Below are 24273 nucleotides of genomic sequence, written 5' to 3'. Positions count from 1 at the left end.
ATGGGAGTACGCAAAGTCCTGCAGATCTTGTCGCTATTATTGTTGGGAAAGTCGAAGGAGAGCCCAGCCTCGGGGACCTCTAGCTCAAACAGGACTCGCTCCGAGCGGGGCTCTGGGAGCACTATATCCTCAGATTTATCGCATAGACCTTGGCCCTGGCACAGGTCAAATGAGTCTGGTCCTTCTGCACAGTCAGACTCGTCAATTTACATCCGCCACGCACCAGCGACAAAGCGGTGGAAGCGGCTGATATCTCACATCAGGTTCCGTCACGTCTTGATGGGTTTGATCACAATCAGTGTTGTCTTTTCTTGTGAGCTTATGTGACCCTCCTAGAGTAGTAGAAGGCTTGGAACCTTGGAAGGCCTGGACTAAGTCACTAATCGCCCCCCCCCCCCACCCCCCGAAGCGCTCATCCTGTCAGGTTGCACAGCTGTTGGACTTCGAAACATTTACCTCCTGTCATTATCCTACAGCAATAGCAATGAAGCGCGTCAGAATAATGTTTTGGTTGCTCTTGAATCTGCCGTCGGTAACGCAACTAATTCCCTGGAAGTCCGTGTGGGGTTCATAGGCATTTGTGTGAACTTGCCCTTGGGGTGGACATGCTCGTCAAATGCCAGAACCGTGGCCAATAGAGCCTCCGAACTATCAATGAGCAGCCAAAGGAACGAATCAGAGTCATATGATCAGCTTGGTCTGATTGATGTTGGCAGGAAATTTAGGGATGAGGTTATGTTCGATGGACTCCTGTTAGTATTTCAACATTACTGAAGACTCATGTGTTCCGAGAGGGCCTCAGTCATCTTCGAATGATCTAACTTTTACCTAATTCCAGGTTCGTGGCTATAGGCTGCAGTCTGATCGCCTTTTGCTTGTTGTACACCTTCTCGCCTGCACATTTGGGCGATGATTTAGAAACACCGGAAATATATGAGCAGTCTTCCAATAGCGAGAGGAGAGACGCTCGGGGACGTGCCATTAAAAGAAAACATCCAGTACCCGTCATACGGCAGATGGTACTTTGGTTCACCTTGGTCGCCGCTGTCATGTCATTGCTTTCGGTGTTCTGGCAGCACTTGGGGAGCGCAGGAGTGGCAACCATGATAAGAGTTCTAGCGGCCGGAGAAATCAAGACACATCTTGGTTCTGTCTCAATGGGGCTAGGCTGGACCACGGTGGTAATTAATGCTGCTGTTTTCCTGGGGTGGCTACTCATGATCCTCAGCATTAGGATCTTGTCGCAATTATCGGATTAGGAAGGACGAATGAGCCTTGAGAGTCCACTTGCGTATTTAAGGCTGGTACTATCAAGCAATATTCTTGGAGATAGTCACGTGCCGCCACAGAGGCCCAGTAGTACACTGTACGCTCTTCATGTCAGCAATTGCAAGTGTTTGTTTTGTGGGTCTTATTCTGGGGCAAGGACTATGAGTATCTCGTACATGTCTGTTCTAAATATCAATTAAGCAACCACTTCTTTCCCAAAGCAAGAAAGCCCATTTCGCTATAATACTGAAAGAACAATATTATAATACCAACAATATAACTTTGGTGGCTGCCCGTTCTCTTTACTGCCTATCCCGGGGTCTTATCAGATCTAGAAACAGCCAGGTCTATGCAGCATATTTGCTGTTCAAGTAGTTCATGTCATCCAGAAGCCTGATATTTACGATGTTAGAGTTCATTGTTCCACGGAAATGCATCTTATTCCGTATTAGCTTGCAGAGAGTGTGAACATACCTCGCCCTCACTTCTTCTGATGCCCCAGGCCAGTGGGCTGAGAGCGAAGTGTGGTAAAACAGACTGTAGAGTCGGTTTCGGTCATCACACTCTTCTGTCGGCTGACTTGGAGGGTTTCGAAGGAAGTATTGCTCCCGGTACGACTCCGCGAACGGCACAGTAACAGTGCGCCACATGCCGATTTCGAATTCATTGTGCCCGTAGAAAAGACTGGGATCGTAAAGCATAGGCTCTCCGGTGTCTTTGTTGATCCCCAGGTTTTCTTGCCAGAAGTCTCCGTGGACCAGGCATGGAGTCAGCACGCGCCCTTCTGCTTGGAGCGCCCCTAATAAACGAGGGATCGTGTGTTCAAGGAGGATTTCGTGTGCCCGTTCGTACTCTGGATAGGGGCCATTGCTTTTCATATCCTCTTTGTAGAACACATGGAGGAGGTTGGCATAGAATCGGGCCCAGTTTTCGTCCCATTGGTTTGGCTGAGCTATTTTGCCGTGACAGGTTGGAAGATAAAATCCAAAGCTCCGGCCCCCTGGAGACGTACCAGCTGTGACCTGATGGATTTTCGCGATGAGTTGAGAGATCTTCGATTCCTCTGGCAGCTCTGGGATGAGGTAGAGGAAGTCCATGATGATGAAGTACGACCCGGGGCTGTTTTCGTATTCGCCCCAGCCATAAGGTTTCGGACAGGAGCTAGGCACGAGCTCGTACAGCCTAGCGAGCGAGGTGAATTCACCCTCAAACATGGTTCTCGCGATGGCGTCCGAGTTCGACTTGACAAAGTACTCTTTGACTTTGCCGTCCGGCAAGGTTGTGCTTAGTCGTCTGGTTTCTGTCCATCCAGATTCTGCCCATGGAATTACGTCAGTGACCACGCTCCCTGATGGTAAATCTGTGGAAATGAAATCAGCATACACGGGCGCCCGATCAAACACAGAAGTGGCGTTGGATATGTACGTTTTAATATCGCTAGGTCTACTAAAACCTTTCCCGTTGGGCTGATAGTCGTGGTGGCGTCCATGGCCATATTTCGCCTCAAGTTAGCAGTTTGAATGAATATCGATATTCGCCCCTCTTCTTTCACCAAGAGCTGCGGAATTAAGAAGAAAGATGCGAGGAAGCGATAGATAACCATTCTTCTTCTAGCTGAGGGGCTGCGGAACAGGGGCCCCCAGTCGCCGTCCAATCAACCCGCTCCGTGTGAACCAACAGTCTTGGTCTGCATCCCGCTAAGAGGCGCAGTGTTAGGTACCATATTGTGTGTTAGTGGATACTAGAGATAGTTACTATAACATTTATTTATTTATTTAACTATTATCCCTTTAAAACTAACTTTAAGTATACTTAATATAAATAATAGTTTTATAGTATAGGTAATTATTTAGTTTTTTAATAATTTCTTTATAGTTAGATAGATTTATAAAAAAAAGGGTTATTAAAAGATAAAGTAGTTATAGAGAAAAAAAGTAGTTATAAAGAAGTTTTTATATCTTCCTTTATATAAAAAAAGGAGGAGTACTTTTTCCTTCCTTCCTTCCTTCCTTTCTTCCTTCCTTTAACTTTAATTAAGTTCTTTACCTTCTTTCTTTAAGTTAATTACCTAAATACTTCAGTATCTAAATAGTTAAAATTAACTATATTTAAAGATTTAAAAGGGTTATTAGAAGTAGGGTTATCAGAAGTAATATAAGGTTAATAAAAATTAAAAACTTAAAAAAGATTTAGTAAGAAAGGGAAGGGAGGGATTCTCTTTTAGTTAGTTAATATATTTAAATAGGAAACTAACTATAGGGAAATAAAGAGAGAGTTATTTAAAAAAAAGGAGTTTTTTTAATAAATCTATTTTTATTTCTATAATTCTTTTTTCTTTAAGATTATTTTTAACCTTTAAAATAACTTTATAATTCTTAAATAATTATTTAGACTTAATAATATAAACTATTATAATTATTAAATTAAGATAAATATTATAATAATAACCTTAAAAAGAGAAAAATAGTATAATAATTAAAAGGTTATTAGAAAGGTATAAATATTTATGGTAACTATTTTTAGTACCTACTAACGCATAGTATAGTATTTAAGTTCGAATACCTGCGCCAGAGGGCCATTATATTGCACTCTAGAGACGTTTCCAAGGTTCCGACCGTACTTGAATAATAGAATCATAAGAATTATTTGGATTAGATTAACATTACTTGATCCTCAGGAAGACGACTTCTTGAAAGCTTCTTTGTCCTAACAACTCACGTGCTAATCACTTATGAAGTCTATTATCATGATAACCACAACAGCACTTTTTTTGTTAGACATTGGTCGAAGGTGAAAAAACGATCTACTGTAACGGCAACACGCGCGCCCAGGCAGCGTAGTACTTCGGTATTTTAATACAACAACACCACACACTGTAGTTATAACAAACACGAAAGTACCCTAGGGTAGAATAGAGGTTTATATAAATGCTTTTATAAGAATATTACACTTACCAGTGTCGAGCACAGCCCAGACTCGGGCTGCCGGTCATACCCGGACCGCCCGGGTTTGCTCAAGACCTACCTAAGGCATCTTTACATCTAGAGCAAGGTTTCACCAAAACCAGCCAATTCGGTGAAGCCTACCTACCTCAGGCTGACCACTACCTCGCCTTATTTAGCATGGTAGCATGCAGCCAGTGGCTTCACAACCCCCTTTCCCGATCCAGGTCCAGCCCGATAGAAGAAGGGGCAAGTGACCACAGACGCAGGCAGTTAGTTACCTAGGTAGTCACCCCCGCATCAACGCGTACTCGTGGCAACCACCTTACCGTCACGCAGCTCGCTCCCCTGGTCGTCGCACCGGGTCCCGTCCCCCTTGGAGACGTAGGCCCCCTTGCAGACGTCGAGGACCTGCAGCTCGCCGGGCGCCATGGACATGCCGCACAGGAAGATGCTGCGCAGGGCGACGAGGTCGTAGTCGGTGGCGATGCCGAGGCGGCCGAGCTGCGAGGTCCCCAGGGCGACGGCCATGAGCGTCGTGTAGTCCTCGTTGACCTCCTTGAGGTCGGCGCCGCCCCAGACGGAGCCCGGCCAGCACTGGGTTGGCTTGGGGGCCGCGGGGGAGAGGGCTATGTTGGTTACTGTGGTCACGGGGGTTGTGAGTGTGGCCGAGGAGATGGTTGTTGGTGTTGCTGTGTGGTGGATGGTCACGGTTGTGGCCACGGTGGTGGGCTGGGGTGCTGCGTCGTGCCCGTGGCGGAGCAGCTTCCCGTAGAGGATGGCGAGGGTGACGGTCGAGGTGAGCAGGAGGACGGCGGCCGCGCCCAGGGCCAGGGCGATCATGCGGCGCTGCTCCAGGAGGCGCTGGCGGTTGCGGAAGACGTCCTGGCCGACCACGAGGGTTGGCTCGTTGTGCTCGGTGCTCTCGTCAGGGTCCACATCGCCGTGCTGTTCCTCCTGTTGGTGTTGTTGTCCGGGGCCCGGGCGTGGGGCGGCCCTCGAGCCGAGCTCGATCTCCTCGAAGCCGTCTACTTCCAAGTCCTGCGGCGAGTGGAAGGGGTTGGATGTGTGGAACGGGTTGTTGGACGATTGTGACATTGCTTCGCTGGTGACCCTTGGCTTCTGGTGCTACTCACTTACTAGATGCTGCTGTTGGGCAGTTTGCACTTACTGGGTTGGTTGCTTTGTCTCTGTATAATTACTAGTAGTTGAGTAGCGATGGTACAGAAGACGCTTGGATACGGAGACAGCAATGGCAGTGATCCATCACCTGGGCATCTTGGATTAAATACCTTCACTTGACTTTTGAGGGAACAACTTTGGTTGGTCATATCGAGTAACAAGACAAGGCTGTGTTCTTTGTGTCGAGGACAAAAGAACATTACAATGTTGGTCATTGACAATCCAGTACCACTGGCAGTTGACAACGGCCCCAATATGATGCCGCCCCAAAGAATGTCTTTGTGCCTGCTGTCTTGTCTTTCAGAGATCTATCTGATGAGTTCGGCTGCCAAGAGCCGTCATTCCATCTATGCCCGTCACCAACTTTGGCCAGTCTCAAATCACCCCTGTGGTGCGGACAGGAGGGTGCGAGATAGATGGGGCGCCTAATCTATCTGGCGGCGTCAAGCGTGAGTTCTTTTCTAAGGTTAAATGCAGCCCCTGTTACGCACCCAGGCAAGTACTCCGTACCCCCTGGGCGGCTCGATCCGCACCTCGCCTCCCCAGGTCTGGGGTGTGTAGCGGCTTGGCATGGTGCTGACTCGCAGCTTCCCTCGCTCGGTGCAGTGCAGTGGCAGCTGCCTCTCGGAAAACGTCACGATCTCTGCGTGGGTCAATCGTGGCTGCCAAGTGATGACGGGAAAGAAGCTCTTGCCCAGGATTGATGTTGAGCTTGGCAGGCCATGACCTGTACTCCGTAGACAAGCATTTGGCTGCCCGTCTTTGATCTTGGTCTCCATTTTTCTCCTTGACTGCGCACTGCACACAAATTTGATCCTCTGGGTGCAGGTGCTTTTCTCTCCCAAATTGATCCCAGAATGGCAACTCATCTCCCAGCAATATCCAGGTACCCAGGTACAGTACATACAAGGTGCAGCTGACTGCATCTGCTGACAAAAATAACATGCTGGACCGTCAACCGGCTCGGTGTCTCTGTCGACGACGCCATGCTGGCTGGGGTTGGCTCCGAGTGGGTCCGCGTCGAAACAACCCCTCACCAGGCGTCCGAAGATGCTGAAACCACGCCCAAACCATCCTCCACAGAAGTTCAGAACAAGCCACCAACCGCAACAGAGCACCTGCCCCGGCGGCTCTTGCCAGTCGCGCGCTCAACCCCAGTCTGTGTTTCGAGCCCGAGCGAGCGAGCACTTTTTCCAGAATCCCGTCAACACATCACCCGCCGCCACTGCCACCCACCCACGCTCCTCGCCTCGCCCGCCGAATCGCACGACCACGCGTCCTGCAGCTGGTGTCGTCATCTCTCAGGGTCGTGCTCAGCCTGCAGTCGTCACCCCCGAGACCGACAGCCTCCTCCCTGGTGCTGCGTGGAGATGATGATCCCCCCCAAGGACAATCAACGCCTCACAGTCTGGACAGTCTGACATTCTGGCCGACCTGCAAGACCAGGCGACAGTTGTCCGACACCTACAATTGATCAATGCACACTGCACTGCACTGCACTTCAATGCCGTGTTCTTGTCCTGAAGATGGGCCAAGGCAGCTCTCGGATCACTGTTCCGTTTCTGCTTCGTCCGAATGCGCCTCTCGGCCATCGCGACTGGCTCTCGGTGTGTGGGCGCCCGGCTCTGCGTTGCCTTTGCCTAGAAGCCCGGGAGGATCATTTGGCAGATCAATGGTGATCACCCATCCATGCTGCCATGCTGCTTGAGTCCTGCAGGCACAGCGGGCTCGAGCAGACAAACAGACATGCAGCAGTTAAGCCTCGCCGCCTTGGGCAGATCTGCGCATCCCGGCCGCTGATTCTACGCCTACAACGCCCCTGAAACGGCCACTGAACCAGTCCTGTGCCGCTGTTCCGCCAAGAGCCAAGAGCCAAGATGCAAGATCCGCCGTCTAAGCCAGCGCCAACTCAGATCTGGCTACGAACCACCGTCCGAGGAAACGTGGTAAACGAAACTAACGCCACCCACGCCTGCTGGCCTGGGCTGCCTGGGAACGTAGACTCCCGGTGGGCTGTGCAGCTCAGGACCAACAGCTGGGCAGCTTTGATTCAATATTGCTGGCTGCCGCTTGCACCAGCCTCATCTTCGTCCAGTCTCTCCGTCTCTCCGTCTCCGACACCATAGGAGTCGGGCTACAATTTGTCAAATATCGTCCTCCCATCAGTGCCGTGCCCGTCCCATCCGCAGCAACTTCTATTCGGGTAATCCACCCACCTGGGCAATCTGGGGCCGGTTGCTGGGCTCCCGAGGACCGCCTCCTCAGGTCGTCCAACCACCAGCCAATTATCAGCATGAAAGCTTGTCCAGCACTGGCATCCTGGGCACCCGCAGTCAACCGATTGTTTTTTCTGATGTCGACAAATCTTCCTACGCTGTCAACGTTTGAGCTCGCCACGCGAAACGGGATCAGTCCCAAGCCGGCACTCCAGAGTCTGGTTCTCATCAAGCACCCCAAGCCCGTCAATGGCGGGCCATACTGGGATGCTGGCGGTTTGCCAGGCACCGCTCATCAGATGTCAGTCAGGTCATCCATCGGCTGCACGCCCATGGGCCAGCTCGACAGGCCCCCTCGCAGCCTGCCATCAATCAAAACTACCCTCAACCCCCCCTCCCAATTAGTCCAAACACAGCCTGTTTGTTTTCCCACAGGCTGCAGCAGGCTTACCATGGATCATTTGCCCTGGGCTCATCTTACATGATACAGGAGGCAGGTCTGGAAGCCGTGGGTTCTGGTGTAGAGCTGGTCGATTTTGCCGCTGGCCGCCTCGGCCGCTGATTCGTGCATGCCAAAAGGTGCGGTGCGAGCGACGGAAACCTTCCCAGACAAGCCACTGGCGGCCCGATGGGGAAAAGGCTGAGCTGGACGTTGACTTAGCCTGCTCAGACGGACCCCAATGTTGCAGAACATGGCATGAGGCTCCAGTCAATCCCTGCAGATGCGGCTCCTGGATCGCCGCACCACCTTGGTCCACACCCATGGGTGTCCCCCGGATCTTGCTGGGGTCTGCCTCACTGTTTCTCCACCGCCATGCCACAGACGCCGTCTTGGATCGGCCTCAAAATGCAACTGTGCGCGTCTGGCCCGCTGCCACCCTCGGGCTGAGCTTTCGCCAATGATGCTTGTCGATGCTTGTACCTCTGCGCCAAGGGGGGCAAGCGGGTACGTAACCTTTGACCCCCTGTTTCCAGGGTGCCTGTTCCTGACGTGCCCTCACTCCCATATTCCCGTATTCACCACCCCGACTTCACGACAGCCATGACCATGTCTCGGGTCTGAGCTCCTAGCCTTTCAACCCTTCTTAAGGTTCGTCTTTCTCGGGACTACTGTTCCTTTTCTCTCTCCTTCGTCAGCAGAGCTCGACTGGTTTATCTACTTCGATATTCCTCTCCCCTTTCCCTCCATACCTTTCCCTTTCTCACATCCTTTCTTTGCCCAGTCTGTCTCACATTCTTTGTTCGAGGTATCGAGCAGGAGTAGGAAGATTTCGGGTCTGAGCTGTCTCATTCCCTCCTCCCTGCGTTTTTATTTCTCCCTAACCACCTGGTGTGGCCTTTTCTTCGTTAATTCTATTCTCCATCCCTCTCCCTCCATACAGACGCCAAGATGCAGTCGTTCATCAGAGCCTTTCTCTTTCTAGGCCTCCTCGCCGCTCTGGTCGCGGCAGCGCCGTCACCTAAGCTCCAGAAGCGAGGAGTCTTCAAGGTCGAGCGGGTAGCAAACCCCAGCTTTGCAGGGCACAATGGACCCAAGCAGCTGCTCAAGTCGCTGAGGAAATACCGCATGAACATCCCACCAGGGCTGATGGACTCGATTCGCAACCAGGGCGCAACCGCTGACAAGCTCACCAACAGCGCCGCCGCCGTCAGCTCCGGCCCAGCACCAGCAAAGATGGCGCCGATGGCCAGCGTCAACGCCGCCAACGCCACCTCCAACGCCGCCAACGGAACTGCAGGTGTTGGTCTTGTGGCGGCCACCCCAGAGAAGGGCGACGTCGAATATCTGTCGCCCGTCACCATCGGTGGACAGACCCTGAACCTTGACTTCGACTCTGGCTCATCCGACCTCTGGATCTTCAACACCCAGCTTGCTGCCCAGTCCACCGTCGGCCACACCCTGTACGACCCCACCAAGTCCAAGTCCCTGAAGATGGTCCAGGGTGCTTCCTTCTCCATCAGCTATGGTGACGGTTCTGGGGCGGCTGGCAATGTCGGAACTGACACTGTCGACATTGGTGGTGTCACCGTGACCGAGCAGGCCATTGAGATGGCCACTGCCGTGTCTCAGTCCTTCACTGAGGATGCCAACAACAACGGTCTCGTTGGCCTGGCCTTCAGCAAGCTGAACACCGTCAAGCCCCAGCAGCAGAAGACATTCTTCGACAATGTCATGCCATCGCTCGCTGAGCCCGTCTTCACCGCCGACCTCCGCAAGGCCGCCGCGGGTTCCTACGAGTTTGGCCGTGTCGACACCACCAAGTTCAACGGCACCATGACCTGGGTCCCAGTCAACACCACCCAGGGCTTCTGGCAGTTCCCCTCACAGATGTTCGCCGTCGGCAACGGTGCACCAACCATGGGCCAGCCCGGCTTCCAGGCCATCGCTGACACCGGCACCACCCTCATCATCACCAACCCCACCGTTGTCCAGGGCTACTACTCGCAAGTTCCCGGTGCCGTCAACGACGCCCAGGTCGGAGGTGTTACCGTCCCTTGCGACGCCCAGCTCCCCGATCTGATGATGCAAGTTGGCGACAACTTCATGGCTCGTGTCAAGGGCTCTGACATCAACTTTGCTCAGGTCCAAGGAAACAGTGAGTTTGTTTCCGTGCATACGTTTCTTCCATAAGTCAAGGCTAATAAAACCCCCACAGCTTGCTTTGGTGGTGTCCAGGCCTCCCAGGGCAACCTCGGCATCTACGGTGACATTTTCTTCAAGTCCCAGTTCGTCGCCTTCAACGGTGGCAACAACTCGCTCGGCCTGGCCGAGCACCAGTAAATAATGGGCGGTGGTGTAGGGTAGGACCAACATGTGTCATCAATCGAGCGTTTCAAGATCATCATTATTTCCTACTAGTCTTTCTCCGATGAAGAATCAGGACATACCATTCCATCCTTTGTGTACATAACTGGAAGAAAACAGTTTACAGGATGAGAAAAAGACCACAAAAGACCCCCTCAGGGAGGGAGGCAGGCTCGGCAGACGGCAGATGGGCTGGGCTGGGCACGAGCGGTACTCGATGCCTGATCAGCATATTTACGAGACTTGGTCAATAGAAACAAACAGAATCAGAATCATAAAAATGATTAACTCGAAGACGTTCTAGGAACCTTTTTTGCTTTGGAGGGATGTTCTGGCTTTGATGAAGGTGGGTGGCTGGGGGGGGGGAGGTGCACTGAGTGCACAAGCGAGTGAGCGACTGACTGACTGGCAGGGCAGACTGGGCCGTGTGCAGTCCAAGTTGAAACCCGACTACCCTTAGACACGCGCGCATTTTCTACCTATTTGCAGGTGTGTAGTTACCAAAGTAAGTAAGCAAGTAGAGAGCCGGCCAGCCGGTCGGCGGAGACTCGGATCGCTGGTGCAGGTGCAGCTGCAGCTGAGGCGGAAACCCTGACGTGATGGGTTGAAACGGCCAGCGCGTCTGGGATTCGTCCCGAGTCTGCGGGTTTGGTGGGTTGGGTGGTAGGCGGGCTTTTTTGGTGTCCGGGCTGGCGCTGGCCTGCACTGTCCGGAGGCGAGGTGCACAAATGCAACCAGTCACTGGAGTAATTTCTAGCCTGCTGTTGTTGCTGTTGCTGTTGCTGTTGTTGTTGATGGGGCAAAGAAGGTGGTGGTTCTGGATCGGGATATTATTGTGGTGGGCTTTTTTTGACGAGTGGACTGGTGGCCCAGGTGCTTTTGTGCTGGGCCAGGGGTGCTGTGACCGGGTGCGGTGCTGTGTATAGTTGCAGTGTGCAAGCAGTGTTAATAGACTCGATGCAAGATATGGCTGGGGTTCCGGGGGAGGACAGTGATTTTCTGTGTGTGCGCGCGTTGGGTGCGTGGGTGTGGGTGTGTGGTTTGTGGTGTAGCGGGTCCAATTGGGAAGTTAACTGCACCCCGGCATGCATTTCTTTTCTTGTTTTCTTGCCCTGTTGATTGATGAACCGAGCAAAGAAACCACCGTCACATTATGTCTTGTTGATCTTTGCTTATTGCTTGCTGTTGTTGGCCTGTAGTGCTCAGTCAGGGCCTTCTTACCTACGCAGGGCGACTTGCTCGCGTCTTTTTTTTTCCTTCTCCCATTTGGAGGAACGGCTGCCCACTTGGCGGGTGCTCACGGAACAAGGTTTGTGGGTGTAAATGTTGTTGGGCTTACTTTTTTCAAAGGGGGGCAGAGGGAGAGTATCCCGGGGTATGATTTGACTTTGCATGCGTGTTCGGTGTCGGGTCTTGCAAAAACCTTGTTGTGTGTGCTTGTTGACGGCGTGGGATTAATATCTGACTCCCTGCCCAGGTGTTGTTCATGTGCGGTTCTTCCGAGGAAGTCATATGTGTACACTGTCGTATTCATTCAACTGAACCTTACCTCGCTGTCTACACTTGGCGCGATGTAATGTGTGGTGTGTGCGGCACGTGGCTGAGGCCACGTGCCCACCTATGTTCTCTCTGTACTGTCATTGGCACTATATTTTGTTTAAAAGCTGGGTCCGAAGCGATCACCACTCAAGGCGCCACATATGGTTTATATATATAGTCTTGAGAAACGAAACCACATGTGATGTGTGGCGGGATTTTGAGTTGAAGAGCAGGAGGGGGTGAGCTATGCAGCACATGACAGATAATGTTCGCCATTACTTTTTCTGCTATTTCCGCGTTGTTTCCCTTCGGGGCCCTCCTGCTCGTTATTTATTGGTCTCCTGGTGACAACGCGAACCTTTTCTCTCGCACTCTGAAGGCTTCTCCAAGTACGTTCAAGTTGCTACGAGAGGCGCTTGATGTTGCTGATGCTTAGGTACATTGGAGGCTATTACTTCACTGTAGTGAAATGAATTTTCCGTTGGCACCGAAATGCCTCGAGAACAGGGTATTTCGCTCCGACTTGTTCAAGGACTCACTCACACAGTCACACTAGCAGTTACGCATTTCAGTTGATTGTAAAAACATGATGCGGTGGGTGACCGGCCGGTAGGTGACGTTCTATAGTATCACCCAGGAGGTGGTTTCGTTTCTACCCCCCATACATATAAAACGAATGCGGCGCCTTCATGTGCTTTCGTTTTTAATCCCCATACATGTAAAATGTACGTGGCGCCTTCATAAAGTGGTAAACGCTCAAGATCCAGTTGGGTCCATTAAACCCAGTCAGGCACCTTAAAGAGCCCTAAAATGATCCAGAGGTGTGGGTCCTTCTGTACACACCCGAAGCCATTGATATGCGGTAACTTTACGGCGTGGTAAATGCTTAAATTCCTGGCTCTATTTTTTATATCGAATATTCTTTCAAAAGAAAATATTGACAACAGGACGGAGATATTAAACAAATGGCCAAAAAAAGTTATGATTGATGCGACGGGAATTGAGCCCGACGTGGGGGTCGAACTGAGTCAGATGTTAATGGACCAGTTCTGGACCGAGTCTTGGGATGTCTGAATTTTCTCTTACCCCACAACCTTGAGATTTTTTTCTTTCAGAACACGAGGCTCATTAAGAGTCTCACGCTCTACCGATTGAGCTAGCCGGGCTTGAGTTGCCGTCGATTCTGTGGCCTTCACAACCGTGTGTCAAGCCCCCGCTCTTTCTTGCCTGCAGGTGCCCTTCTCACACGACTTCGTGCTGCCGGAGGCATGTCCTCCTCGCCTTTGTGCCTGTCAATGAGGCGGCGGGCTCCTATCTAGTCCCACTGGTTCCACGCAGCCAACTTCTCATGCCCGAGATACGGTCTCTCAACTCAGTCCAAGGGTATTGGGTATGAGGAGCTACTTTGTCTGATTGGGCAGAGGGTAGTTAGCATGTGCGCTTTCTCGTGAAATTCATATTACTCTGCTTTTATTCAGGTCTTGCTCGCCAATAGAGCATCTATTGATACTAGTATAACAAGATGAGTAGCCACTGGAATGCGACGAAGTGGTGCATCTAAGGCACTCATGCCCCAAGTTGCTATGGTTTGGGGTCTTCTTTCTGACAAACTCGCCACCACCTCTTTGTTTTCAAGGTCCGAAGATTAGTAATATGACCGACCATAAGGTTCATGGATCTCCTTGCCGAGCCAGTGTCATTTATCAGCAGGGCATTTGGCCTAAACAAGATGTGTCCTGGGTTTTATATTTTCCTGAAATGTTTATTACCGTTCAGCGAATTCGACTTGATAACGTCTCTGTGACGAGGCCAAGAAGCATGCTGTCGCTTTTCACGAATTACACTGGCAACAGAGCCAATCCAACACCCTCACAGTTTGTGGCGGCTTCCACGGATTCGATGTCTTATATGGTTTCGTTGAAGGACATCTCGTTGACTGGGAACACGCTGATAACTTTGCTATTTTTGTCAAGGTCAGTGGTGGCCATGTGATTGAGCACGGTGAAGAGATGGGCTTAAGCAATTGGGGGCTCACGCCCTTAATTACCGCGAAGACCATTCGATTCGACTTGAAGAGGTCGCCTATCCAATTATACATGAACAAGACATCACTAATGGTGTTGAGGAACGCTAGGTGATCCCTATGAGAGCGCCGTACGTTGGGGAGATATTTCACTGGCAAGACCATGTAGTCGTTCTGTCCTTCAGTTGGTCTTCGCAAATAATTGGACGAATGGCAGAGTGAGATGGGCGCTTCGCCTGATTAATCTGCCTTGGCTCTCCGGGATCCGCCAGAGCCTGGCCGCTCAGGGCTATGCCTGCACAATCTGATGAGCCGTACGGAATCCTGTGCCAAAATCAAGACTAAGGTAGTACTGCAACGGTCAGAACCTGGGGAACCCGGAACCGATGTATGTAATCCAGCAGCCAAGACCATCACAATTTTTAGGCCTGAAGTTCCCCACAGATCGGCTGACCTACACGAGATTGAATTACCACTGGTTCTCTTGGAGGCCGCCCCTAGCTAGCGAAGAGAGCCCCCCGTTGAGCACCCATACGCGCCTGATGCTGTTGTATTATTCCCCTTGTACGCCGGCAAGCCAAGACTCTGCTCGTGTATTCTCCACGACTCGGTCCCCACGTTTCCCCGCAAAGCATCTAAGTGACTCGGCGCGTGATACGGCGAATGGACGGGTGATACGACAGGGGCACTCTTTGTGCTCGGCCGACGATCATGCATAACCCGAAAGAGTCCACAAAGATGCAGTGGACCGCATATGCGCCCTAATGGCGTGAACCACTATGGAGCCGCAGATCGTGAAGACGTGCATATAAGCCCGTCGTGCCTGCTTTCGGACCCGGACGCGTGCGACGCGAATGTGCTTGTCGCAGGCTTCACGCAGTCCCATATTCCGACACGATGCGACCTACAGGCTCGTTCCTGGCATTGGCCTCCGCGTTCGCCGTCCACACCGTCGTGGCTTTGGATCCATATGAAGGCTATGTCTTCGCGTACTTCACCGGAAACTCAAAGGCTGGCGAGAACATTTTCCTAGCTGCAAGTTCAGGCAACAACGCCCTGTCGTGGCAGGAGTTGAACGGAGGCCAGCCCATCCTCACCTCATCCCTGGGAACCAAAGGCCTGCGAGATCCATTCCTCATCCGATCACCGCAGGGGGACAAGTTCTTCCTCATTGCCACCGACCTGTCGATCGGTTCGGGGACCTCCTGGTCGGATGCAGTGCGGTTCGGAAGCCGATATCTCGAGGTTTGGGAGTCGACCGACCTGAAGACATGGTCAAGCCAGCGTCACGTCCAGGTCTCCCCACCTGAGGCTGGCAACACCTGGGCGCCCGAGGCGTACTACGATGAGGATATCAACGCCTATGTTGTGTTCTGGGCATCATCTCTCTACGACGCCGCCGACACAAACCGCACGGGGGCAACTTACCACCGGATGCTGTACGCAACTACCCAGGACTTCGTCACGTTCAGTGAGACCAAGACCTGGCAAGATGCGGGCATGTCTAGGATCGATTCTACCGTCCTGAAGTCCGACAGCGTCTACTACCGCTTTACCAAGGACGAGGGAGCCAGTGGGACGGGCTGTAGCGATATTATCCAGGAGAGGTCGGGCTCGCTCCTCGCAACTCTGGAGTCATGGACGACCGTCGCCACCTGCATCGGCAGGGACGCAGGTACAAGCGCAGTGGAAGGCCCAACAGCCTTCAGGGCAAACCCGGGAGATGTTAATGGAGACAAATTCTACCTCTTCGTTGACGAGTATACCGGTCGTGGATATATCCCCCTCGAGACTGCGGACATTGCAAACCCGGACTGGGCGGTTTCGAGCTCCTATGATCTCCCTTCGAGCCCAAGACACGGCACCGTCATCCCGGTCACAGCGGCCGAGCTTTCAGCTCTGACGGCCGGCTCCGCACAGCCCAGGTCAGCCGGTGCGGACGGACTTGCCACGGCACGGAAGGATCGCAAGAACAGAATCGTGCCCCGCGACAGCCCCGTGTTGGCTGGTCTGAATGCCGACCCGAATATTGTAGCGTTTGGAGAGACCTACTACATCTATGCGACTAGTGATGGTTTCCCTGGATGGGGCGGCCAGACCTTCTACTCCTGGTCATCCCAGGACCTGAGCACATGGACTCGGTCGGAGGAGCCATTCCTGGTCCTCAACGGCACATCCGGCAGCGTTCCGTGGGCGAGTGGAAACGCGTGGGCTCCAACCATCATCGAGAGGGACGGGAGCTTCTACTTCTACTTCAGCGGCCACAACCCGACCTACAACCGCAAGACTATCGGCGCCGCCGTCGCGAGCTCGCCCGAGGGGCCGTTTGTCGCGCAGCCAACCGCGATGATCCTCAACAACGAGGAGTTGACCACAAACCAGGCCATCGACCCGGCGACCTTCCAGGACCCCCAGACCGGCATATACTGGCTGCTCTGGGGCAACGGCCGACCGTTGATCGCCCAGTTCAACGACGACATGGTATCGATCAACTGGGACACCGTCCAGAACATCACGGGGCTCGTCGACTTCAGGGAGGGCCTCTTCCTAGTCTACCGCGAGGGAGTCTACCACCTCACCTACTCGATCGACGACACCGGATCCGAGAACTACCGCATCGGCTACGCGACCTCCGACTCCGTCACTGGTCCTTGGACTTACCAGGGTGTCGTGCTCCAAAAGGACACGAGCCAGGGTATCTTGGGGACGGGCCACAACTCCATCCTCAACGTCCCGGGGACGGATGTTTGGTACATTGCCTATCATCGGTTCCACATTCCGGATGGCGATGGGACCCACCGTGAGACTACCATCGACAAGTTGACGTTCGACCAGGAGACTGGGCTGATCGAGCCCGTGGTGCCGACGCTTACAAGCGTAGAGCCCTTCCCTATCCCGGCTGCGTAGTTTGAGTCTACGAGCGACGGCGGTGGAAGGGATGATAGTTTAATTTGTACATATGCGACAATATAAGAATATTACGTGAATCGGTCGCTGAATATTGAACGACTCGTAAGGCAATGCTTTTAGGAGGCTTATGGGCATGGAATGCCGTAATTCTCTCTTGTGAGCAAAGGCTTGAGTCTTCCTAGTCCTGCATCGTGAAATATTTGCATTATGATAAAGTTACCTAGTTACGTGGCGCCCGTATTCAACAGGCGTGTTCTTCAACGTCTGCCTCGACCGACAGAAATATTGCGGGGTTTATCAGGAGTGGCCCCAGCATCTTCAAGAACGTACACAATATCCATCCTGCCTCGATGCTTAGCCATCTCCATTGCAGTCGAATTCCTATTGCCGTACGTTCGTGCATTCACGTCTGCCCCGGCTTTGATCAACGCCGTGACAACTTCCAGGTTATCGTCGCCGCCGTACGCCACGGAGAGCATCAGATTTGTGTAGCCAAACTCCCTCTCAGGCTCGTCCTCTCTGTTCCAAGCTACGCTGTCCAAGTCCGCCCCGGAATCGATGAGGAACTGCACAAGTGGTAGCGAGTTCCACCGGCACGCGGCTGCGAGGGGCGTCATTTCGTCCTCCCCTTCGGAGTTGACCAGCGCCCCGTGGTCGAGAAGCAGCCGCATGACCTCGATCTGGTCTTCGACTGGCCGGTCCACGTCGATGGGCCACAGCACAAGGTGTAACGGCGTATTGTTCCCGTCCACCCGGATCCCGACCTCAGAACCAGCCTCGAGCAGCAGGCGAACGCAGTCAGGGTGCCCGTGGTAACTCGCCTCAGCCAACGGCGACCAGCAGCTGGGTCCCGAGCCAGGCGGGTCGGTAGGTGTCAACAGCTCGCGGTCCTTCATCCGGCTCAGGATCATCTTGACAACTTCCGTCTTCCCAGCCAGAGCAGCCAGCTGCAGGGCCGTGTATCCTGCGTTGTTCCTGGGCGCTGGGTCAGCGCCCCTCTCAAGGAGCAGCGCGATTACCTCGTCCCGACCGTCACGCTCTGCGGCCTCGAGCAAAGGTGTGCCGCCCCATTGGTTGATGTAGTTGATAGGCAGGCCCTTGTCGAGGAGGAGCTCCATGAACTCTGCTGGCGCTCGGTGGGCAGCCATGTGGATCACCCCGTTGCCCATGTCCCCGTAGACGTCGGTGTCCGCCCCGTGATCGATGAGCACTCGGGCAGCAGCCCAGGACCCACGGAGCGTGGCGACGATGAGGGCCACGTAGCCATTCTCATTCCTCACCTCCTTGTCGGCACCGGCACCGAGCAGGGCTTCCACTATATCCGCCCTGTCCGCCTCCACGGCCCGGAGGAGAGCCCTTGCTGGCTTGTGGTGGAGCATCCACTCCGCCGGCTCACAGCCTTTAGCATGGGCGATCGGTGTTTTCCCGTCGTCGTCCCGGCTGTCGGTCTTCGCGCCATGTTCGAGGAGCAGCCAGATCACGTCGAGCCGCCCACCCGCCGCGGCCCGGTGCAGCGGCGTGCACCCCTCTGCGTCCTCAATGTCGACGACCGCGCCGGCGTTGATGAGTCTCTCCGCGATCAGCGAGTTGGATGCGTAGTGCAGGGCTGTCCTCTCCTCGTCGTCGAGCTCGTTGACGTCCAGTGCGGAGCCTGAGCGGAGCGTTTTTCTCAGGCTGCGGACGTCCCCGTCCCGTGCGGCCTCGTGCAGCGACGGTCCGGATGAGGAGCTCTTTTCTGCTGATTCCCCCACTGAGGCTGACCCGGGAAGTTGGCTTTGGACCCTCATTTCGAGTGTGACGAGACTAATATTATGCGAGGACAGCTTTGATGCGCTGTCGGCGTCCAAGCATGATGGGCTTGTTCATGCAGCAGGCCAGTGAAGCCACTCGGGTGGGCCGTCAGCATCGGTGGGGGCCTTGGCTGAATCCTTCACAGGGACTGGCCATCACGTTGTCAAGCCCGTGACCGGCTCATCCTACCTTACTCTTCCGACGACCTTTGAAGACATACTCACAGACGAAAACTCAGAAGTCACACAAGACTACCCTTGGGTATTGTTCTCGCTAAATGGCCTACATAGGGTAGTGAGGATTTCGAGTATTCCGCGGATACTGACATTGGAACCATCACAAAGCCCCGTATGTTTTAATGCTAGCAGTGGATGTAATGATTGCCATTGAGATTTTGTATTTGACGAGGAGAGCCTGCACTCATGTACGAGATCTCGAAGATGTTGTTGGAGTAAAGCAAGTCGGAAACCTCTTCATAGAGTGTGCGGCATGATAGAAGTAGGTAGTGGAGCCCCAGAAGCAACTCCCGGTCTTTCCCCCCATGAAGGTGGAATCAACACAAGAAGGCAAAGGTCCAAATGCAGGGTGAAAGTGGTGGTGAATACGGCGCCGCACAGCGGATGCAAGTCGGAGGATCGGGTGAGATCGGGCCTGTTGTGAGCCCTGCATGCTTTATGGTACGACTCGAAAGAATCTCAATGATGATGATTGATCAGATGAGGTAGTGTTGCGCGGGTGTGAAGGATGAGGCTCTGCGTGGGGTGATCATGTAACGTCGAGCCACGGTGGAGGGCAGGACCCGAGATACGGATATCATCCGCTGCGCCACAAAATGTTGCGATGCCGCGATACCCCTCGCATCTGCTAAGAGGTTGGTCATCTGGCTGGCCATCTAAGCTCGGCCACTCTATCATCTAGGCCAAAACCTCGCCGAGAAATAAGTAGTGGCTGGAGTTATTTTGGTTGTGGCAGGCAGTAATGCAGCTGATCTGCCCAGCAGCAGTAATTCCAATCGCCCGGGCGTCTACTAAAAGTAGAAACCACCGTTGAGCTTGCAATACCATGCGTTACCGGTCGTGAACATTTTCATGTTCACCTCCAGGACCAAGGTGCACCACACGTTCTGTTTCTCGACATCCAACTTGGCAACTTGGCATAAACTCTATCAGCTCAAGTTTAGGCAGAATCCTTATCCCACACCCTAACAACTGGCACGGAAATTAAGGGGAACTAGTACAACCAGCCGTTCTGTTAGACTAGTCAGACTCGTCAAATCCTCTGGATGTAACGCGCCCCCAGTTACAAAGAATTTCATAACGCACTTTCACTCAACGGCTATCGGGATAAAACCTTTCGTACACATACCGTTGTACAGCAGGGGCAAAGGGTTCTTCCACCCCTGAGTCTTTCCATCGCTAGCATCACAAATGACCCCAATCTAGTTTTTAAAACAACGATTTGCCTCAAAACACCTTCAAGTTCTACAAGTCATAAAGCAAATGGATCAACAAGATCATAGCGCCCTTTACTCATTTGGACATCCAATCATGAAGTGAACACAAGGTTTCGATATATCGCAGTTTGAGTGGTTGAAACTCCAGCCAATGCAAAGCACAACCTTTGCAGGCATTATCCACTTGTTAATATTTGTATGAGTGAATGATATGAGTTTTTTTTGATCATCCACATGGTGTTCCGAGGCTAATAATTGAGTAAAAGTCTCTGCCTAGATCTCTACCTAGGTACAGTTGACATTCCAACGTGGCAGCCTGATGGCGCTGCAATGTTGCGGGCAGGACGGCTGCATTTTCAATTCCGTTGGAAAAAATGGACGGCAGAAAGGACGAATAGTGCGGTATGGAAAATCCCATCTATGAGGTTACCCTAGGGTAGGGTAGCATCCGCCGAAGCCATCGCGGTACCCGTGGTGATCTAGACCCAAGATCAGGATTCGCTAGGCATTACTAGTTCATTCTCGACGGAAATTGGAACCGGGTTTGAGCGAGTTGTAGACAGGCTACAAACTAGGCATCAGCATTTCTCTAAAGGAATACACCACAAACGTGAGCGCCGTTTCTTATAAATCCAGCAGGCTTCCCAATCGTCGTTATGAAGGGAACAGTGTCCAATCAATTGATTTAACTCAAACACCAGTCAACACCGTTCGGCCAGACGCGCAACAGAAGTCACTCCGATTCATTCGTCTCACCCTCTCTTCTCTTACAACGCCAACATGCGTGTCTCTGCTCTACTGTCAGCCGCCGCGGCTTGTCTAGCCCCTGTCACAGAAGCATACATTCACACCCTCGGCTTCCCTTCAACAATCCAGGTCGGCGTCCCATTCAAGGTCTACTACGAGCAATTGATCAGCCAGCCAAGGGTGCACAACCTCATCTTTGGCATCCAGAAGGACGACGGCAACATCTACAAGGGCGAAATTGGTTCTAGCCTATTCTATAGCGGTTACATTAAAGGTTCGTCGGAAAATGTTGATCCTCACTCGCTGTATCTTACATTGTGATCCCGATCATATCATTGATCCTTGTCTGAGCACCAATCTAACAAACCTTTTCCCGACAGATGTCCTCCCCGGAGGTTCCTTTAATGGGACACTGGACCCTCAATTCACCATCCCTACCTATTTTGAGAGCGGTCCTGCTGTTATCAAGGTGCTGCTCACAGAGTTTGCTGGGCTCACCAATGGCGTTGGGTTCCGCACTATCTATGTCCCAGTGACGATTGGTGACGCGACCAGCACGGAGCGGTCATTCGGAAGCATCGATGACGAGAACGCCGAGTCCTGGGTTGAGGCCGCCTCTTCTTAATTCCAGAGTCGCGAACATGTAGAAAGCGAGGAAGCGATACTCTAGAAGGCCGAATTCATGAATAGAGCAGAATCAGAATCTGTATAGAAAGTTGTTTTGAAATATTCCGCCTGGCTGTTTCTGGATTTTACCTACTTAAGTATGTAGTAGGAGTCTGAACTCGTAAACATCTAGATCTTAGCCCCTTGATTGCAATGGCCCAGTAGTCTGTTGGCTGATACAACTTGCTACCCAGTTCGACTTTCCGGGTGTCTTCGGAAGATGACCTAGATCATGCTTAAGCTGATTCGGAATTCCGACGGTGTAACCACCCCTCGCAGCTTTCAGCCTGTTGGAACCATGGCTGCACCATTTACCCGCCGCTCACTGACGTGGACATCCCGCGCTGCCACTCGAGCAGGCCAACACCCTGAGCTTCATTCCTTTATCGTGTAGCCAACGAAGGAATGTGAGCATGTAGTCCAATAATTTCAGTCGATGTATGTAGTGCGTGAATTGGCTTTGTGCCGGGGCGATTCTTAGAACACCGGAATGGCATGTCAATATTGACAGCAACTGGCCTGAAACGTTGAGTGTGACCTCTGATAGCATATCTAAAGTACTGGCACATGCTAGTGCTTGCCTATTTCAGATAGGTATGGTAACACAGTGTGCCCCTACCTATCCCTGTGCATGCATGTCGTTGGCTGAGGCCGCAGACAAGGCCCCTTTTCTGTCAAATAACAGGTCATGCACGACAATTTTGATTGACAGCTAAGTAATATGAATATTTAATACCCCGCAGTCTGTTGAGTACCTTACAGCATGCCTCGGTGTTTCCCCGGATAGGAAAATGCTCACGACTTTGATCTTCCACCAGTGCCTCCACATCACGCCACCCTGAAGTGTTGACGGCCCCTTCACATGGCTCCAGAGTCTATGCAGCCAACTGAGACAGGAAATAAGCATTCAAATCGAAAGAGAGATGGACAAATCTTCGAGTTCGTTGTTGACACATGTGCTACTCACAACGGGGCTGCCAGGGCTCTTGTCAGGCGCCAAGCTGCCAGGTCAGGAGCACGGCTGCGTAAGACGCGGGCCACGAAAACCGGAGCGTCTTCCGGGCACGAGGAGTCGTCTAGCGCGCGGGAAGCACCCAACACAAAATCTGAGACCTTACAGCGTGGTGTGACACCCTCCAGGCTGGGGTCCGTTGTAGCTGGGGCGGTCAAGCAGCCCACTTTCAGCGCATATGAGGCTACCAGGGTCATTTACAACTTCGACGTCACCTCGCTAGAGAGCTTTCTGAACGTGGACATGCCGGTGGCTGGTTCGAGTTTCAACTCGATGATTCAGGACTGCTTGCAACAGTCCGCGGCCTTGATCAGAACCGGAGACCCGTCATCTTTTCTCACTCACCTCCCAGCTCGATATGGATCATCTCCTTTCCTGGACGACGCTGTACACTGCGTGGCTGCAAGGGCTGCCCAGGCGCTCGGACGGTCCAAAACGACCACTCCGCCTTCTTTACTCTACGGGAAAGCACTGCGAAGTCTAAAGAACGGCATCCAATTAGGTTCCTGCGCTGACGTTTACTGCGCCACACGGCTTTTTGTGCTTTACGAGGTAAAGATCATCCAGACTCTGGATATGTTGACCTGACGATAACAACGTAATGTGTCAGTCCCTCGGTGATGCCGACGTCAATGCATTGATCTTTCACAACAAAGCTGGCATAGAGCTGCTTAGACGCATAGGCCCTCCTACTGATCCAAACTCTTTTGACTGCATGCTTATCAAAAGTCAGGGACCTCAAGTTGTTCGTACCATCCTGGCACTCGCCATCTGAATCGCTTGAGCCCTAGCTCCCTGCTTACTACTGGTTACAGATGGTATTCGAGATACACGAGAAGCAGTCATCAATGTTCGAGGCCCCCAGATGGCAAAACTTCTTTGATGACGCTGCTTGTAGAGCTAGAGGCAGAGATGCTCGTTTTTGGTGGAGGTTCTTTGGCACCGTGTGCTTCCTGCCCGGAATATTAAGGGACGCAAGAAACCTGTTCTGCACACAATCCCTCGACTCATTCGAGTACATGTCGAAAAACTTGAGTATTCTCCAGCGGGTGGAGAAATTGTTCCAGACCCTGCTAATTATTCATGAAGAATACAAGCAGGCCTTTGGCTCACAAAGGACACTCTCATTGTGGGATCTGCCTGACCCCAGTGGCGTCGAGTCGCCAGATCGCGTCAGGCTGCGCCTGTTCCTCCATTTTCCATCCATGTTCCTCTGCCGCCTTCGGGCCAGTCTTTCTCTGAGTGAGGCTGACCGCGCCGCGAGCGAGGAGGAGGCACAAAGAACCGCGGCCCAGGCCTTACACGTGGAGAAGCTGGCGAAGAACGCGAACCCTAATATGGCGTGGCATTACGCGCAGAGGAACAGCCTGCCATATTCTATCATACGAACGAGAGAAGACTGGCTTCCTATCAGTGAACGTGGGCAAAACTGGGAAGAACTAAAGATCTATCTTGCGGAGCGTTGGTTGAAGTGGGACAACTCGTGGCACGACACCGTTCTGGTCAAAGAGCTAGGCGAAGGTAGAAGTGAAGAAGGGACTTTCAACTCCGGTGGCTAGAGGTCACTTCTTCACAATACTCACATACGGCAAGCAAGCTCGACGGAAAAACTTGGCTGACGCAGTTCAGAGAAGGCATGAGTGATTTTATTCTTAATCCGTAGATACCCTAGGGTATCCGCAAGGCATACGCTCCCCTGATGCAGTGGCAAAAATTC

General features: G+C 52.5%; 8 protein-coding genes across 8 annotated transcripts; 5 read left to right on the top strand and 3 right to left on the bottom strand.

Annotated features, from left to right (window-relative positions):
• KVR01_012278 (uncharacterized protein) lies at positions 1 to 1259 on the top strand (the record flags this gene model as incomplete). The annotated part of the gene is made up of 3 exons (XM_044783396.1): positions 1 to 313; positions 425 to 752; positions 839 to 1259. The coding sequence occupies 3 exons, from the start codon at positions 1 to 3 to the stop codon at positions 1257 to 1259; spliced, it is 1062 nt and encodes a 353-aa protein (XP_044638856.1).
• A 357-nt stretch (positions 1260 to 1616) lies between these two features.
• KVR01_012305 (uncharacterized protein) lies at positions 1617 to 2483 on the bottom strand (the record flags this gene model as incomplete). Its single annotated transcript, XM_044782655.1, has 3 exons — positions 1617 to 1662; positions 1744 to 2221; positions 2282 to 2483. The coding sequence occupies 3 exons, from the start codon at positions 2481 to 2483 to the stop codon at positions 1617 to 1619; spliced, it is 726 nt and encodes a 241-aa protein (XP_044638883.1).
• Positions 2484 to 4511: 2028 nt separating this feature from the next.
• Positions 4512 to 5309, bottom strand: KVR01_012186 (uncharacterized protein; the record flags this gene model as incomplete). The annotated part of the gene is made up of 1 exon (XM_044795080.1): positions 4512 to 5309. The coding sequence occupies one exon, from the start codon at positions 5307 to 5309 to the stop codon at positions 4512 to 4514; it is 798 nt and encodes a 265-aa protein (XP_044638764.1).
• A 965-nt stretch (positions 5310 to 6274) lies between these two features.
• Positions 6275 to 10709, top strand: KVR01_012150 (uncharacterized protein). The gene is made up of 2 exons (XM_044784606.1): positions 6275 to 10206; positions 10267 to 10709. The coding sequence occupies exons 1-2, from the start codon at positions 9000 to 9002 to the stop codon at positions 10389 to 10391; spliced, it is 1332 nt and encodes a 443-aa protein (XP_044638728.1). The 5' UTR covers positions 6275 to 8999; the 3' UTR covers positions 10392 to 10709.
• Positions 10710 to 14874: 4165 nt separating this feature from the next.
• On the top strand, positions 14875 to 16884 carry KVR01_012249 (uncharacterized protein; the record flags this gene model as incomplete). The annotated part of the gene is made up of 1 exon (XM_044789397.1): positions 14875 to 16884. The coding sequence occupies one exon, from the start codon at positions 14875 to 14877 to the stop codon at positions 16882 to 16884; it is 2010 nt and encodes a 669-aa protein (XP_044638827.1).
• A 300-nt stretch (positions 16885 to 17184) lies between these two features.
• KVR01_012311 (uncharacterized protein) lies at positions 17185 to 18674 on the bottom strand (the record flags this gene model as incomplete). The annotated part of the gene is given in 2 exon segments (XM_044794211.1): positions 17185 to 17203; positions 17218 to 18674. 2 exon segments carry the CDS (start codon positions 18672 to 18674, stop codon positions 17185 to 17187), a joined length of 1476 nt encoding a protein of 491 aa, XP_044638889.1.
• Positions 18675 to 20810: 2136 nt separating this feature from the next.
• KVR01_012168 (uncharacterized protein) lies at positions 20811 to 21593 on the top strand. The gene is made up of 2 exons (XM_044785851.1): positions 20811 to 21152; positions 21259 to 21593. The coding sequence occupies exons 1-2, from the start codon at positions 20912 to 20914 to the stop codon at positions 21501 to 21503; spliced, it is 486 nt and encodes a 161-aa protein (XP_044638746.1). The 5' UTR covers positions 20811 to 20911; the 3' UTR covers positions 21504 to 21593.
• Positions 21594 to 22315: 722 nt separating this feature from the next.
• KVR01_012296 (uncharacterized protein) lies at positions 22316 to 24273 on the top strand. Its single transcript, XM_044787267.1, has 3 exons — positions 22316 to 23108; positions 23167 to 23301; positions 23372 to 24273. Exons 1-3 carry the CDS (start codon positions 22407 to 22409, stop codon positions 24113 to 24115), a joined length of 1581 nt encoding a protein of 526 aa, XP_044638874.1. The 5' UTR covers positions 22316 to 22406; the 3' UTR covers positions 24116 to 24273.

This window comes from Diaporthe batatas (assembly GCF_019321695.1).
Source record: "Diaporthe batatas strain CRI 302-4 chromosome Unknown Contig00018, whole genome shotgun sequence".
NCBI classification, from domain to species: domain Eukaryota; kingdom Fungi; phylum Ascomycota; class Sordariomycetes; order Diaporthales; family Diaporthaceae; genus Diaporthe; species Diaporthe batatas.
Note: the sequence above shows the minus strand (reverse complement) of the source record. Positions and strands in the feature narration are given on the sequence as shown.

What these genes read in the sequence shown, in the direction of transcription:
- KVR01_012168 (XM_044785851.1), top strand. Translation starts at nt 20,912, where the DNA reads ATGCGTGTCTCTGCTCTACTGTCAGCCGCCGCGGCTTGTCTAGCCCCT. An exon ending in CTATAGCGGTTACATTAAAG is followed by an intron (nt 21,153 to 21,258) that starts GTTCGTCGGAAA and finishes TTTTCCCGACAG; the next exon opens with ATGTCCTCCCCGGAGGTTCC.
- KVR01_012296 (XM_044787267.1), top strand. Translation starts at nt 22,407, where the DNA reads ATGGCTCCAGAGTCTATGCAGCCAACTGAGACAGGAAATAAGCATTCA. An exon ending in GGCTTTTTGTGCTTTACGAG is followed by an intron (nt 23,109 to 23,166) that starts GTAAAGATCATC and finishes GTAATGTGTCAG; the next exon opens with TCCCTCGGTGATGCCGACGT. An exon ending in AAAGTCAGGGACCTCAAGTT is followed by an intron (nt 23,302 to 23,371) that starts GTTCGTACCATC and finishes TACTGGTTACAG; the next exon opens with ATGGTATTCGAGATACACGA.
- KVR01_012150 (XM_044784606.1), top strand. Translation starts at nt 9,000, where the DNA reads ATGCAGTCGTTCATCAGAGCCTTTCTCTTTCTAGGCCTCCTCGCCGCT. An exon ending in TGCTCAGGTCCAAGGAAACA is followed by an intron (nt 10,207 to 10,266) that starts GTGAGTTTGTTT and finishes AAACCCCCACAG; the next exon opens with CTTGCTTTGGTGGTGTCCAG.